This window comes from Tachysurus vachellii, chromosome 1 (genome assembly GCF_030014155.1).
Source record: "Tachysurus vachellii isolate PV-2020 chromosome 1, HZAU_Pvac_v1, whole genome shotgun sequence".
Taxonomy (NCBI): Eukaryota; Metazoa; Chordata; class Actinopteri; order Siluriformes; family Bagridae; genus Tachysurus; species Tachysurus vachellii.
Window position 1 is genome coordinate 18,765,495 of NC_083460.1, and position 17,928 is coordinate 18,783,422.

The 17,928-nt window shown below is 41.3% G+C and overlaps 1 protein-coding gene across 4 annotated transcripts in view; it reads left to right on the forward strand.

Moving 5' to 3' along the window:
- Window positions 1-17,928, forward strand: part of slc4a10a (solute carrier family 4 member 10a) — a 52,322-nt gene that overhangs the window by 18,581 nt on the left and 15,813 nt on the right. For all 4 annotated transcript variants that reach the window (XM_060876012.1, XM_060876035.1, XM_060876021.1 and 1 more), the window contains 9 exons: window positions 3,062-3,222; window positions 3,325-3,513; window positions 5,706-5,794; window positions 5,933-6,090; window positions 6,465-6,552; window positions 6,626-6,772; window positions 8,417-8,517; window positions 9,463-9,637; window positions 9,731-9,864. In XM_060876012.1, the coding sequence (XP_060731995.1) occupies window positions 3,062-3,222; window positions 3,325-3,513; window positions 5,706-5,794; window positions 5,933-6,090; window positions 6,465-6,552; window positions 6,626-6,772; window positions 8,417-8,517; window positions 9,463-9,637; window positions 9,731-9,864 (1,242 nt within the window). The remainder of the gene's footprint in view (window positions 1-3,061; window positions 3,223-3,324; window positions 3,514-5,705; window positions 5,795-5,932; window positions 6,091-6,464; window positions 6,553-6,625; window positions 6,773-8,416; window positions 8,518-9,462; window positions 9,638-9,730; window positions 9,865-17,928) is intronic.

The window sequence follows — 17,928 nt, forward strand, 5'->3', positions numbered from 1 at the left end:
TTATGCTAATGACTTATTTATATGAATAATAGATGTGTGCGTTGCGGCTGGAGTTAATCCTCACCTGAGAATGGAGAAAATCCTGACAGAAGATGAAATTTTTAATATTTTTTTCTCTTAGTGTAATTTGTGTAAACTAAAGTGAGTCATATTGCAAATTGATTTGTGTAATGAGCACACAGTACATTCTCTCCCCTCCCCATTTCCTATGGAAAATAAATAGTGTGGGTATTGATTTGCTTTGAGCAATTGATCAGTGCAGTACGCTGGTTCCTGTGTGTCCGAGTACATCCTCTTTGATAATAGCACAGTGGCCCAATGATCTGTTGTTCCTCATATTTCACTGTGTTCACTGTGTTACATTCACTTCTTCTTCACTTACACATTATTTTCTTTATACTGTGTACTGTACTTCTGATGGACTGTAATATGCACCTTTACCAAGTGCTGAAGCTTTTCCCCCATTTTCTCCCTGATTTGGTCATCTGCCAATTCCTGCCCACTAGCCAGCGCTCTCCTATTACACAGTCACACAATTATTTATTTATTTTTCAAGATGCCATTGATGATGATATTTTTTATTTGCAGTATTTATGAAACTGCTACTGATACTATGAACAACTTGCCTGATTATACTTTCAAAGTGGACAGTGGACTTTCAAAGACACTGCCACCTTTTCTAGTGTCTCTGCCTGTCTATATACGGTGTTCTGTCTGTCCGTTGCATTGCAACAAGAGGCACAGGAGATGCAGAAAGAGAGGAAGCATCAAACTTAAAGCTTATCTGGCCTCCCGTGTGGATAATCCTGGCATTTGCTCTGAATAGAGGATACACTGAATATGGGAATTTTGACCTGTACTCTCAGAAGTACAGTTATCTGTAACTCAGAACAGCTATTACAGACGGCGGATGTTCGATTTCATGTCCAGCCAACTGATAAATAAGTTTGAACTTCTTTGATTTGACACAACAGTATCTGAGTATGATCCGAGGTATTAGCATGCCCACACACTAGACCTTATAATTTCACATGGTCTTCCTGTATCTGTCTCAGAAATAATTGATATTTGCATTTCGCACCACTTTCCTTTTATTTTTTGTATTTACTTCCTTTTTCTGTTATCAAATCTCCTGCTCCAGCATGCGGAGACCGTACCATCACTTCCACCAACACTAGTTTTTACATCCAGAACGAGTTAGCTTCTCCTCTGTGCCCAGAGGATTTAATCTTCGCTCTCTATTCCACCTGCTCAGATAGTTTGGACCCATTGCACCTTCTAATTACAGACCTATGAAAGCCAAACCTGACCTTTGGCTTGATGATAGCACATGTTCCCTCAGGCAGCGGTCTTTCTGACTATTAAAATGGCTAAATACCAAAAGATGCTAAATGAACGTACTTCTCAAGTACTTGATTGAAAGTAATTTACATCAGCTTTAATCGTCCTAGGGTGTTATTTAATACACTTCAGTCTGTTAAGAATCTGTCTTGTAATCTTCTGAAACATGTATCAAGGTCGACTTGTAATGAATTTCCCAATCATTTTGTTGACAACTGGCCTCTGTTAGGCAGAACATTTACTCTACTTCTAATGGTCTTGATATATGCTCTTCTTTTATGCCCTTGTCTATGTTTAATATGTTTGAGCCAGTGTCAGTATCTCTCTTCTCTGAGGTGGTCCAGCGGTTATCCACAACTAACTGTCCTTTGGACATTATTCCATCCAGAGTGTTGAAACAGGTTTTTAACATTGTGGGCCCTTGTCCCCTCTCATTTATTAACAGCTGCCTTAGTTCAGGGTCTGTCCCAGATGTCTTTAACAATGCTATGGTTACACCTCTTCTCAAGAACTCCAATCTTGATCCTGCAATACTGTCTAACTTTAGACCAGTGTCTCAGTTATCTTTTTTATCTAAGGGTTTAGGAAAAAGCTGTTTTTATCCAGTTATCATTTTGTCAAGCAGTCAAAAATTTAGGGGTGACTTTAGACAAGAGTTTAAATTTTCAGACACACATTCTGTTTGTCAAGGCAGGCTTTTTCCATCTTTGCCTCCTCACGAAGGTCAAGCCTTTCAGAATCTGAGTGAACTGGAGAAAGCCATTCATGCTTTCATTAGTTTGCTGCTAGATTATTGCAACACTGCTTATGCTAGAGTCAATCAAGCTTGTCTGCGTCATCTGCAACTTGTGCAAAATGCTGCAGTTCGTATGCTGAAAAATACTTGCAAACATGATCACAGCACACCAATACTGCATTCCCTCCACTGGTTTCCGGTACAGTTCCAGAATCAGTTTGAATTTTGATGTTTGTTTTGTATTGATGGCCTGGCTCCTTCTTACCTATGTGAGACAGTTAGGTTTTACCAACAAAATTGAGTTTTACGTTCTGCTGACCAAAACTTACTAGAGGTCCCTCGGTCGAGGTGTAAACAATGGGGTGATCACGCTTTTACAGTGGCCGGTCTTAAACTCTGGAATACTCTCCCCTCTGAGTTGCATACTATCACTGACCTGCCTTTGTTTAAATCCAAACTTAAGACTCACTTATTTAGAATGGCTTTTGGTTTATGATCATATTCTGGGTTTTGTATATTTTATTGCTATTTGATTTGCCATCATATTGTAATAGGTATTTTGTCATTTATTTTAATGCTGTGAAGCACTTTGGTTCAACTTGTTTGTTGTACGGTGCTATATAAATATATAATTGATTGATTGATTGATTGATTGAACAGCCTTCCAGGTGAAGGTGAATGATAACATTTATTTTACATGAAACGTTTCAAATCAAAATCTCAGGGCAGCATAACAGACTCAGACAAATGCACCATCTGCCATTTTCCTCATACACAAGCTCACAGATACCCCTGACTGATACACTGATTGACTGATTGCCAAGTTATTGCTAAACTTCATTACCCATCATCCCTGCACATCACATGACCTGGCCACATCTCTCACTAGCACCAACACCTGTCCTTGTGTACACTCATTTTGTCTGCTATATGTTTTTTTTAATCCATTTCTATCATTTTATTGTTTTATGTTGGTCTATGTAGATGGCTGAAATTTGAGGAGGATGTGGAGGATGGAGGGGAAAGATGGAGTAAACCCTATGTAGCCACACTGTCTCTGCACAGCCTGTTTGAGCTGCGTAGCTGCATCCTCAATGGTATCGTCATGCTGGACATGCGAGCTAACTCGCTGGAAGAGATATCAGGTGTTGTAAACCGTTACAACAAGACTTCTTCCAATGGAAAAAGAAAAACACAATGATATTACTGTATTATTCAGCTTGCTTTTGTCTCTTCTGAATGGACAGACATGGTTCTCGACCAGCACGAGATATCGGTCACGATCGGTGAGGAGGTACGTAGGAAAATCCGCACTGCTCTTCTTAAACAGCACCACCACCAAAACCAGAAGAAACTGGCCAACCGCATCCCCATTGTCCGCTCGTTCGCTGACATTGGAAAGAAGCAGTCTGAGCCACACTCTATGGATAAAAACGGTACTGGTGCTAAGTTTAAGTCAACTAAATTCAGAAGGTGTTTATTTTGCTATAGAAAAGAGAGCGAGTATATGATCAGTGAGTCTGCTATTAGTGAGTCTGCTATTAGTCTGCTACAAGAACTGACATTTTTTACTCAATAGTGCTACATTTAAGTTTATGCTCTGATTTAATATATTACTGTTGAGTTGCTTTGTGATTTTCATTTGTGAACTGATAATAATAATATTTTATTTATAAAGCACTTTAAAAACAGCCACAGCTGTAAACAATAAAATAAAGATAATAAATATGTAGTCAAAACAGAAAAAGATAATAAATCAACAACAAATACAATAAATAAACAAAAACTATAGGACATAAGCAGGAATAAGAGATAAGACACTGCAGAAACAAAATGGAATAGAACAATTTAGAGAAATAATTCTTGCCTATACAAAAGCCAGGAAAGAAAAAATGAGTTTCAAGTTTGGCTTTAAACATGGAGACTGTTGGCACCTGTCTAATGTGTGGAGGCAGGTTGTTCCATAGCCTAAGGGCAGATGGAGTGATGGCTCGTGCAGAATTGTAAAACATTTCAGCAAGGTAAGATGCGGCAAGGCCATTTATAAATTTAAAAACAAATAAAAGAACTTTAAATTGAACCCTAAAATACACAGGCAGCCAATGGAGTGAGGCAAGGATTGGTGTAATGTGGTCACTTTTCCTTGCTCCAGTTGCAGTGTAGCAGCATTTTGAACCAGCTGGACATAAGAAAGAGAAAGAGACTGGCTAACACCAACATAAAGTGCATTTACTCCAGCCAGGCATGGATTTCCATCTTAAAGTGCTGCCTAGACATACACATAGACAATACAGGGATTGGAATAGAATCCTACTGTTTGAATTAGTCCTGATTTACAACTCCCACAGATGCGCTCTGACCCCCGACACGCTCCAGGACTGCCAAGCTGCCACAGATTTGGCTAGTTAAATACTCCGTGGCTGCCAACCTTATGTATAGAAAACAATCAGCATTAAATTTTATACATTTCTACAAGAGTGTCAGAGTGCAGTGATAAAAACAGACCCAAATGCAGGATAGCCAAAAAAAAAAAACAGATTTATTAAACAAAACCAAACACAGACACAACAAAGAGAAAACCAAAAGACAAGGATTCCGTGGCACGGCTAAATACTAAAGACAATTAGACACATAAGGGACAGGTGTGCTGAGGTCGGAAGGAATAGACAAGGGCGGGTCAGACACGTGAACATGAAACGTAAACAAAAAGCACATGGCCAATGTCCAGCTCGATCCTGTCAGTACACCCCCTCGAGGCGTGGCTCCTGATGCGCCAATCCCGTATCATTCCTAATATCAGAGGAAACCATCCCGATGAGATCCAGGAGGGGGGAGTGGGGCACACGCAGAAATATAAGGATAGGAAAAAGGAGAAATCTCTCTGATTTCAATGGCCAAACTTTGCTAAAGCCTATAAACCCTGGTCAATGATACTGCCTTAAACACAATTGAAAGTATGTCTAGAACTGCTACTGATCACTTATTAATCAGTATTAATCAATTTCTAATTCTGATAATATTCTTATAATTAAGTCATGTGTCATCTAAGTTATCTCAATTTCATTTTGTTTGAGACTATGTTATAAATGTCAGTCTGTCCTGTCAAACTCTATAGTCATGAGCCATTGCTGGCTATGCCTGTAAAAACTGTGATCCAACAGCTCACACATGCCATCTTACTTTCCCAGTAGAAACACATCTCATTCATACATGGTGCATGGTTTTGCAGGAAAACAGGTCCAGTGTACTGTACTTTAGCACTAAGGGAGCTGTCCAGTATCTAGTTCTGAAACCTAGATGTTTGATGTGTGTTGAACAGTGCAGATAGAGTTTCATTTTATTTGAATCTTATCTGAATTACATCAGTGTAGCTGTGTAAGTAAAGTGCTATTACCTAATGGATATAATATAAGCAGCTTCAGACCAAAGAGTCATCCATAACATTAAAACCATGTTCCTAAGATTGTACAGCATTTTGTTTTGATGTTTTTTACATTCCTTCAGAAACTGATTTGTTCCTCACATTTGATGTTGCAATCTTGATTCTTAATTCTAATTATGGTTCACCACGTATTTGGTGTGATTTTTTGGGATCATTTGAATGAGCAGTGTTCTTTGTTGTTCTCAGGTCAGATGGTGTCTCCTCATTCACAGCCATGCTGCACAGAAGGCAGAGGCGATGGCAGTCGAGAAAACAGTGCAGTAGACTTCAGTAAGGTAAAACCCCTTTCTACACTCACACTGATTCTCAAGAGGAATGTCATATGAAACCCTATACTGTGTGGAAACATAATCCAAGTGAAAACAGGAAATTATCAGCAATATATGTAACTGCATCTTGTTTGAATTTTGCAGATAGATCTCCATTTTATGAAGAAGATCCCACCTGGAGCAGAGGCATCAAACATCCTGGTTGGAGAACTGGAGTTCCTGGAGAAGCCAGTGGTGGCGTTTGTGCGCCTTTCTCCAGCTGTGCTGCTCAATGGCCTGGCTGAAGTTCCAATTACAACTAGGTGTGCACCAGGAAGAACACGAAAACTCATACAAGCGCAAATATGAAGAAATGGGAGAAGTCACACTCTATAACAGAGGTGTCCACTCCTATTTGGAAAGAGCCATTGTGGGTGCTGGTTTTTATTCTAATAAAACATTAGTCGCACCTGAGTCTACTGAAAGCCAAGATCCGATAAACTGATTAAATATTTGGAAATAGGTGTGTATTTTCCTTGAATAGAATGAAAACCTGCAGATAAGATTGGACACCTTTGTTCTAAGAATACTGTCTATATTTCTTGTCTTGAACCTTTAGAAATTAATTGACCTAAAATATTTGGGGACTATTGCTATAATCTCATTCAAACTGCTGTATATTTGTGGTTATCTTCAGATTTCTGTTTATACTGCTGGGGCCGATGGGCAAAGGGCCTCAGTACCACGAGATTGGACGGTCCATTGCCACGTTAATGACGGACGAGGTGAGTGCCATTTTCCAACATTTCACCATCTTACTCATTTGCCTTTGCATTAATGGTTCCATGTCTTTTCAAGGTGTTCCATGATGTGGCATATAAGGCGAAGGACCGTAGTGATTTGGTTGCTGGAATTGATGAGTTTCTGGACCAGGTGACAGTGCTACCTCCAGGAGAGTGGGACCCCACTATCAGAATAGAGCCACCCAAGAATGTGCCCTCTCAGGTAACACATAAAACATTCGCAAAAGTACGGTTTTATAGAAATTGTAGCTCTTTTGGGGCAAACTGACCCTTAAAAGTTCAATAATACAAAAAGTAATTGTTGTCACATGTGATTTCTATCTGGTGTCATTTCAGTAATGAACATGGAACATGATAATTGTAGTATTAAGAAAAAATAACAATGTATATAAATATATATATATATATATATATATATATATATATATATATATATATATATATATATATATATATATACATACACTCACCGGCCACTTTATTAGGTACACCTGTCCAACTGCTTGTTAACGCAAATTTCTAATCAGCCAATCACATGGCAGCAACTCAATGCATTTAGGCATGTAGACATGGTCAAGACGATCTGCTGCAGTTCAAACCAAGCATCAGAATGGGGAAGAAAGGTGATTTAAGTGACTTTGAACATGGCATGGTTGTTGGTGCCAGACAGGCTGGTCTGAGTATTTCAGAAATTGCTGATCTACTTGGATTTCCACGCACAACCATCTCTGGGGTTTACAGAGAATTGTCCGAAAAAGAGAAAATATCCAGTGAGTGGCAGTTCTGTGGGCGCAAATGCCTTGTTGATGCCAGAGGTCAGAGGAGAATGGCCAGACTGGTTTGAGCTGATAGAAAGGCAACAGTAACTCAAATAACCACTCGTTACAACCGAGGTATGCAGAAGAGCATCTCTGAACGCACAACACGTCGAACCTTGAGGCTGATCGGCTACAGCAGCAGAAGACGACACCGGTACTAGTAAGGTGTACCTAATAAAGTGGCCGGTGAGTATATATATATATATATATATATATATATATATATATATATATATATATATATATATATATATATATATATATATATATAAGAAATATTTCAGGTTTACTCTATGAAATACAGTATGATAGTGCATGATTATATAAATAGCAGTAGGCATTTTGGTTTTCTTTGAACAGTACTAGACCACACTGTTAATGTTTATTTAATGTTCTATTTTCTTCCCGTTGTAACTGTCTGCACCGGTCATGAATACACATCTCAATTAGTTCTTTATAAAGAGTAATCTACAAAGAACAAGTCGTGAACTTCACAAAATCGTAATCTCATTAACCTTAATTCATAATTTATTATAAATTATAATAATGTCAAAATAAATGGTGTTATTACATTTATGTTTACATTTATGGCATTTGGCAGACGGCCTTATCCAGAGTGTGCTACAGAAATGCTTTAAAGTCTGTATTAATGAACATCCTGATACTGGTTCGGTGGGTCAGGGACTAATTTTATCATCAGTTTAAAACCTCTGATGGACAGTAAAATATATCTGAGTCAAGTAGATAGTACACAAGAGTCACAATCATGCCTTACCAATAGAGAATAGATTTAAGATAGAACAATTTAAAGCTTAAAAACTTAGTTATTAGTTACAATTTGCATGGATTATTGTCCATCTATAAATTCTAGTTTTTGTCCTACATCTGAAAGTTGTACCTAAAAACTATGCACAACTCAAAGTATGCAGTGAAATTCTGAATTCTGAGTCCACATATAGTTTCACTGTAAATGAATAGTTGATTGAGGTTCATAAAATTGTTGATCCTGCTCAACTTCTTTTATCTAGGAGAAAAGGAAAATTCCTCCCCTACCTAATGGAGTAACTGATCTGGGAGAGACAGAGGAGCATGGAGGCCATGGAGGACCTGAATTACAGCGCACAGGAAAGTAAGTGTGTGTGTATGTTATTGTGGGGTGGATGGGTTTTGAGGTGGTTTTCCAGCATTTTAGATGAGAATTCTCTGGTAAGATAAAACAACTCCAACTGTTCAGCTAAAATGATATGCAATATGAATTAAGTAATTCGGAGAACATCATCTGTAAATCATGGTAGTGGAAACATCAGGTGTGAGGGTGTTTTGCTAGAAAAGAGACTGGAAAGGTTAAGAACTAGAGACTCTCAATCATCACCTTGAAACATGTGTCAGGATTGGGTCTTCCAGCTTTTTGATCCAAAGCATGCCTAAGCAAAGTAACAAAAGAGCTTAAAGACAACAAAATATTGTAGTGGCCATCACAAAAGCTCCCACAGAAGATTTGTGGATTGAACTGAGAAGCAGGACTGAACAAGCAGGGCACCAAATCTTTATTAGAATATTAGTTATTAGAAGAAAATTAATGGATCTTCTGTAACTACTGACAATTATAGATTATAAATCATTGCCAAATATAATAGAAAAATAGATAAAATGTTGGCTACCTAGGAATCTAAGTTGCTTTATGTTCTGTGGCTAATTCTGTTTTGTTTCTACCAGGGTGGCATTTAGCTGCTGCCTTTTCTTCAGTCTATATCAAACCTTAAGTATTTTTCTGAGACATTATTACTGAATAAAAAAATATATAAATGAAGTATTGAATGTTAACTTATAGAAATATTAACGGCAAATGAAGTTATTTAACTTATTCCATAACTTACTTTATATACAGTATATATATATATATATATATATATATATATATATATATATATATATATATATATATATATATATTGCAGATCTTTATGAATCAATTTGGTGTTCATTTTAGAGTTACTATAATACATGCAATGATGTATATCATTTTTCACTGTGGAAGGAAATGCTGATATATAGGTTCTATCTGGTTCTTCAGGATTTTTGGAGGCTTTGTCCTTGATGTAAAACGCAAATCTCATCACTACCTGTCTGACTACACTGATGCCATCAGCCTACAGTGTCTAGCCTCCTTCCTGTTCCTCTACTGCGCCTGCATGTCTCCTGTCATCACTTTTGGGGGCCTGTTGGGAGAGGCCACGGAGGGTCGAATAGTAAAAACACAATCTTCATACAGTATGCTTTATTAGCACCCATGCCTATAGACAATATGTAATTCATGTTAATGATCTGTTTGTGTCTTTCAGAGTGCTATTGAGTCTTTGTTCGGTGCCTCTATGACTGGGATAGCATACTCTCTGTTTGCTGGGCAGCCTCTCACTATACTGGGCAGCACTGGTCCTGTTTTGGTGTTTGAGAAGATCCTATTCAAATTCTGCAAGTGAGTAATGTTTAATCCCCGGCTTTAATCCCCGGAATCAGAAAATTTTGGTTTTGTAATAAGGCTACATTCTCAAAATTTGCAAAGGAATAAACTGTTTTTCAAATGTAATTGTTTATTTTCCAAGTATGAAATCTTTTACACATTTGTAGTTTATCTTTAACTACAAATAGTTTTGTTAATGTGAGGTCAGGATCTAGTAAATCGTTGACTAGTATATGAGACATAAAAATAATACACTTAATACATTTATATCCCCCGCTATTCCTAAACAAACCTTTGCATGGATCATTTGTTATGGCTCATATTGTCATTCTGAGAAAAGGAACATCCTTTTTAAATATAATTTTAGGATAGAAACATATCCAAGCCCTAATTGGATGGTGTTTTTCAAAAGGAAACATTAAATTCATCTTGTCATGTATTTTCTCTGCCACTGTCCAAGTGCATTTTGTTTTGGTCCAAGTTTAATAAATGAATTATTTTATATATAAAATATATAACTTATATACAGTATATATATATATATATATATATATATATATATATATATATATATATATATATATATATATATATACATACATACAACACTGAAGAAATGACAATTTGATACAATGTAAAGTAGTGAGTGTTCAGCTTGTATAACTGTAAATTTGCTGTCCCCTGAAAATAACTCAACACACAGTCATTAATGTCTAAATTGCTGGCCACAAAAGTGAGTGTCTTCATAACTGAAAATGTCCATATTGGACCCAATTAGCCATTTTCTCACCCTGGTGTCATGTGACTCATTAGTGTTACAAGGTCTCATGTGTGAATGGGGAGCAGGTGTGTTAAATTTGGTGTTATCGCTCTCACTCTCTCATACTGGTCACTGGGAGTTCAACTTGGCACATCATGGGAAAAAACTCTCTGAGGATCTGAAAAAAGAATTGTTGCTCTACATAAAGATGCGCAGGCTATAGAAGATTGCCAAGACCCTGAAACTGAGATGCAGGACGGTGTCCAAGACCATACAGTGGTTTAACAGGACAAGTACCACTCAGAACAGGCCTCGCCATGGTCGACCAAAGAAGTTGAGTGCACTTGGTCAGCGTCATATTCACAGGTTGTGTGTGCGAAATAGACTTATGAATGATGCCAGCATTGCTGCAGAGGTTGAAGGGGTGGGAGTTCAGCCTGTCAGTGCTCAGACCTTATGCGGCACAATGCAAATTCTAAAGATGATGCACAAGTAAGCCTGCAAACAGTTTGCTGAAGACAAGTAGACTAAGGACATGGATTACTGGAACTATGTCCTGTGGTCTGATGAGACAAAGATAAACTTATTTGGTTCAGATGGTGTCAAGCCTGTGTGGCTGCAACCAGGTGAGGAGTACAAAGACAAGTGTGTCTTGCCTACAGTCAAGCATGGTGGTGGGAGTGTCACGGTCTGGGGCTGCATGAGTTGCTGCTTACACTGGGGGAGCTACAGTTTATTGAGGGAACCATAAATGCCAACATGTACTGCAACATATTAGTAGTAGTAGTAGTAGTAGTAGCCTTTATTGTCACTGGTCACAGGTACCAGCGAAATTAGCCATCAACCTGCCCATACATACAATACATACAATACAAGGGGAGGACAGGACAGGAAGACAGGGGATTGAAAAGAAATACAGCATAACATGAGGGAAGGGAGGAGAAAAAAACAACAACCCCCAGACTATGCTCCGGTGGGGAGTACAGTGTGGGAACAGGGAAAAAAAAAAAAAAAACATATTGAAGCAGCGCATGATCCCCTCCCTTTGGAGACTGGGCTGCAGGGCTGTATTCCAACATGATAACGACTTCAAACACAACTTTAAGACAACCATTGCCTTGCTAAAGAAGCTGAGGGTAAAGGTGATGGACTGACCAAGCATGTCTCCAGACCTAAACCCTATTGAGCATCTCTGGGGCATCCTCAAACAGAAGGTGGAGGAGCGCAAGGTCTCTAACATCCACCAGCTCCGTGATGTCATCATGGAGGAGTGACAGATGACTCCAGTGGCAACCTGTGACACTCTGGTGAACTCCATGCCCAAGAGGGTTAAGGCAGTGCTGGAAAATAATGGTGGCCACACAAAATATTGACACTTTGGGCCCAGTTTGTACATTTTCACGTAGGGGTGTATTCACATTTGTACACTTTTATTCACTTTTATTCACATTTATTCACTTTCCTGCCTCAATGGATCTCAGTTTCCATCTTCACTGGATCCCGATGTCATTGCCACGACCCTTAATCTGGCCCATACCGACCTGGACAATAAAGTTACATTTTACATTTCCAGCATTTTGGCAGATGCCCTTATCCAGAGTGACTAACATTATCTCTTTTTTTATACAACTGAGCAATTGAGGGTTAAGAGCCTTGCTAAGGGGCTCCAATAGTGGCAGCTTGGTGGAACTGGGATTGAACTCACAGCCTTCCGTTTAGTAGCCCAACCCCTTAACCACTAGGCTACCACATGCCCTACATATATACATACATATACATACATACATACAGTAGTTTAGGCACCCCTGACAATTTCCATGATTTTCATTTATAAATATTTGGGTGATTGGATCAGCAATTTCATTTTAATCTATCAAATAACTGAAGGACACTAAAGTAATATTTCAGTAGTGAAATGAGGTTTATTGGATTAACAGAAAATGCACAATATGCATCAAAACGAAATTAGACAGGTGCATAAATTTGGGCACCCCAACAGAAAAATCACATAAATATTTAGTAGAGCCTACTTTAGCAGAAATAACAGCCTCTAGACGCTTCCTATAGCCTGTAATTGTCAGCGAACGCGGGATAAAAACGGACCCAAATGCAGGACAGCTTAACAGAAACAGGGATTTAATAACTAAAAGACACAAAACAGGACACAGACAAAACCAGACATGAAGACAATTACAGAAGACAATAACAGGAGACAATAGGATTCCGCGCTGCACGAAGCAACGCGGCTCAATTAAATAATACAAATAACATAAACATAAACAAAAGGCACATGTCCAAAGTCCAGGCAGAGTCCTGACAGAACCCCCCCCTCAAGGCGCGGCTCCCGACGCGCCAAACCGTCCTGACAGTCCCGACGGGTCCAGGAGGGGGGAGCAAGGCACACGGCGAGGCAGGCGGGGGGAGCAAGGCACACGGCGAGGCAGGTAAGGGGAGCAAGGCACACGGCGAGGCAGGTGGGGGGAGCAAGGCACACGGCGAGGCAGGTGGGGGGAGCAAGGCACACGGCGAGGCAGGTGGGGGGAGCAAGGCACACGGCGGCGCAGCCAGAGTGGCCGAGCGACGTCCACAGCCGAACAGGAGGGCCGAACGACGTCCACAGCCGAACAGGAGGGCCGAGCGACGTCCACAGCCGAACAGGAGGGCCGAGCGACGTCCACAGCCGAACAGGAGGGCCGAGCGACGTCCACAGCCGAACAGGAGGGCCGAGCACAACCCCCGACGCACCACGGCCAGACCCACCTCTCAGAACCAGGAAAAGGGGAGGGAGGGCAGGGAAAAAAACAAAACCTTAACAGAACAGAAAAAAACTCCAGTGGGCAAAACACGGGCCTGCAACACCCCCCGCAGACAGGAAGTGGGGCGGCGTCCTCCACGGAAACCGGATGTGAAGCGACGCCCTCCACCGGACAGATGCGGGGCGATGTCACAGGACACCGAAAAAACAAAACAAAACTCGGGCTGGTGACACGGCCCGCAACCAGGAAGTGGAGCGGCGCCCCCCACGGAAAAGCCGGAAGCGGAGCGGCATACCCCACCGAAAAAATGCGGACCGATGTCACCAAAACCCGCAAAGTCCAGGGAAAAAAAAATCCAATAAAAAAAAAAATGCTCCCAAGCGGCCGGTCCAGGCTGAAGCTGTCCTGCTGGGTCCTGGTCTGGCGGAATCCTTCTGTCAGCGAACGCGGGATAAAAACGGACCCAAATGCAGGACAGCTTAACAGAAACAGGGATTTAATAACTAAAAGACACAAAACAGGACACAGACAAAACCAGACATGAAGACAATTACAGAAGACAATAACAGGAGACAATAGGATTCCGCGCTGCACAAAGCAACGCGGCTCAATTAAATAATACAAATAATCATTATACACAAGGGACAGGTGTGCAGAGGCAGGGCAGAAAAGACAAGGGCGGGGCAGACACCTGAACATGAAACATAAACAAAAGGCACATGGCCAAAGTCCAGGCAGAGTCCTGACAGAACCCCCCCCTCAAGGCGCGGCTCCCGACGCGCCAAACCGTCCTGACGGTCCCGACGGGTCCAGGAGGGGGGAGCAAGGCACACGGCGAGGCAGGCGGGGGGAGCAAGGCACACGGTGAGGCAGGTGGGGGGAGCAAGGCACACGGCGAGGCAGGTGGGGGGAGCAAGGCACACGGCGGCGCAGCCAGAGTGGCCGAGCGACGTCCACAGCCGACCAGGAGGGCCGAACGACGTCCACAGCCGAACAGGAGGGCCGAGCGACGTCCACAGCCGAACAGGAGGGCCGAGCGACGTCCACAGCCGAACAGGAGGGCCGAGCGACGTCCACAGCCGAACAGGAGGGCCGAGCACAACCCCCGACGCACCACGGCCAGACCCACCTCTCAGAACCAGGAAAAGGGGAGGGAGGGCAGGGAAAAACAAAACCTTAACAGAACAGAAAAAAACTCCAGTGGGCAAAACACGGGCCTGCAACACCCCCCGCGGACAGGAAGTGGGGCGGCGTCCTCCACGGAATCCGGATGTGAAGCGACGCCCCCCACCGGACAGATGCGGGGCGATGTCACAGGACACCGAAAAAACAAAACAAAACTCGGGCCGGTGACACGGCCCGCAACCAGGAAGTGGAGCAGCGCCCCCTGCGGAAAAGCCGGAAGCGGAGCGGCGTCCCCCACCGAAAAAATGCGGACCGATGTCACCAAAACCCGCAAAGTCCAGGGAAAAAAAAAATCCAATAAAAAAAAAAATGCTCCCAAGCGGCCGGTGCAGGCTGAAGCTGTCCTGCTGGGTCCTGGTCTGGCGGAATACTTCTGTCAGCGAACGCGGGATAAAAACGGACCAAATGCAGGACAGCTTAACAGAAACAGGGATTTAATAACTAAAAGACACAAAACAGGACACAGACAAAACCAGACATGAAGACAATTACAGAAGACAATAACAGGAGACAATAGGATTCTGTGCTGCACGAAGCAACGCGGCTCAATTAAATAATACAAATATTCATTATACACAAGGGACAGGTGTGCAGAGGCGGGGCAGAAAAGACAAGGGCGGGGAAGACACGTGAACATGAAACATAAACAAAAGGCACATGGCCAAAGTCCAGGCAGAGTCCTGACAGTAATGAGTGTCTGGATTGTGGATGAATGTATTTTGGACCATTCCTCCTTACAAAACATCTCCAGCTCAGTTAGGTTTGATGGTTGCCGAGCACGGACAGCCTGCTTCAAATTACCCCACAGATGTACAATGATATTCAGGTCTGGGGACTGGGATGGCCATTCCAGAACATTGTACTTGTTCCTCTGCAGAAATGCCCCAGTAGATTTCGAGCAGTGTTTTGGGTTGTTGTCTTGTTGAAATAACCAGCCCCCGGCGTAACTTTGTGACTGATTCCTCAACATTATTCTCAAGAATCTGCTGATATTGAATGGAATCCATGCGACCCTCAACTTTAACCAGATTCCCAGTACTGGCACTGGCCACAAAGCCCCACAGCATGATGGAACCTCCACCAAATTTTACTGTGGGTAGCAAGTGTTTTTCCTGGAATGCTGTGTTCTTTTGCCGCCATGCATAATGCCCCTTGTTATGACCAAATAACTCAATCTTTGTTTCATCACTCCACAGCACCTTATTCCAAATTAAAGCTTGTCCAAATGTGCGTTTGCAGACCTCAAGCGACTCCGTTTATTTATCCAATATCCAATATTTTACGTGGCCGGCCACTTCTGGCCTTTACAAGAACTGTGCCTGTGGTCTTCCATTTCCTCACTATGTTCCTCACAGTGGACACTGACAGCTTATATCTCTGCTATAACTTTTTGATAGATCAGTTTGATCTTGCATAGTGAAATGAATTGCATCAGCTATATATAACTGAAATGACAAGAAAAGCTTCTTGACTTGACTTGAGTTGGTAAGGGATCTAAAGATCTCAAAACAAATTTGTAATCAGCCGTTCCACTGTCCAAAAATCATTTACAAGTGAAGAATATTGAAAACAACTGCCAGCATAACCAGGTCAGGCCATCCAAGCAAATTCACCGTAAAAGTAGATGGCAAGATTTTCAATTCAATTAACTCCCTTAAGATGGTAAAGGAAGAAACCTTGAGAGGAACCAGACTCAAAGGGGAACCCATCCTCATATGGGTGACACTGGAGGATGTGATTATAAATATACAGTCAAACAAATGTTGTATTGGTGTAAGGATCACATGGAGTTCAGATCTCTTCTTTAGTATCACAGAGTCCAACTGGAGCTGGTAGGTCTGTAGATGTCTCAGGATTCTCACAGAGTCGGCCTCATCTCAGTGGAGGTCCAAAATATTGCACGGAAGACGATCGGAGCTGGTTACAATGTCTGGATGCCTCAGGATGGGTAGAAAGAGAGAAGCAGTGGAGAGGGATTAACAATCTGCTGTTCATAAAGATGTGCAAGTCTGATGTAATAGTGCACAATATTATGGGATGTATTACGTGTACGCCTGACTAAAGAGATGAGTTTTTAATCTACATTTGAACTGGGAAAGTGTGTCTGAGCTCCGAACAATTTCAGGAAGACTATTCCAGAGTTTGGGAGCTAAATAAGAAAATGTTCTACCACCTTTAATGGACTTAGATATTCTGGGAACTACCAGAAGTCCTGAGTTTTATGATCTCAGAGAGCGCAAAGGACTGTAACGTGCTAGAAGACTAGTTAGATAAATGGGAGCTAAACCATTAAGAGCCTTGTATGTAAGTAGCAGCAGTTTGTAATCAATTCTAAACTTAACAGGTAGCCAGTGTAGAGATGATAAAATTGGGGTTATATGGTCACACTTTCTTGTCCTAGTGAGAACTCTGGCAGCTGCATTTTGGACTAACTGTAGCCTATTTATTAAAGATGCAGGACAACCACCTAGTAACGCATTACAATAGTCCAGTCTAGAGGTCATGAAAGCATGAACTAGCTTCTCAGCATCAGATACAGACAGGATGTTTCTCAGCTTGGAAATGTTTCTAAGGTGGAAGAAGGCTGTTTTTGTAGTATGGGTGATATGATTTTCAAAAGACAAGTTGCTGTCTAATATAACACCCAGATCTTTCACTGTCGAGCTACTAGTAACAGAACATCCCTCTAAATGGAAGTTAAATTGTGAGAGTTTCTGTGTGCTGGTTTTTGGATCTATAAGTAGTATTTCTGTCTTATCAGAGTTTAACAACAGAAAATTCCAGCTCATTCAGTCTTTATCTCTCTAAGGCATTGAGTTAACTTGGACACTTTAGCTATTTCATCTGGTTTTGATGCGATATATAACTGTGTGTCATCAGCATAGCAGTGGAAACTAATCCCATATCTTCTAATAATGTTCCCTAATGGAAGCATGTATATCGAGAAAAGCAGAGGTCCTAGAACTGATCCTTGAGGGACCCCATAATTAACTGGCAATAAACTGGAGGATTCATTATTTAATTCCACAAAATGGTATCGATCAGACATGTACAGTAGGATCTAAACCAACTTAAAGCCTATCCATGAAAATTTCCATGAATATTTTGAAAGTAGTCTCCAAAAACCCTAAAATATCATCAAGGGACCTACAGCAAGCTCTTGCTACATTTGATGTCAAAGTGCATGAATCTAAAAGTAGAAAGAGACTAAACAACTTTAATTATCATGGGAGGTGTGCAAGGAGGAAACCTGTGCTGTTTACATTGAAGATGAAGTGGAACTAAACCTTGAATGACAATGACCTAAACCAGTAAATCCACAAAGGACTCGCTGAAAAGTAAAAAACTGAGCATTCAGAAATGGCAAAAAAGTCAAAG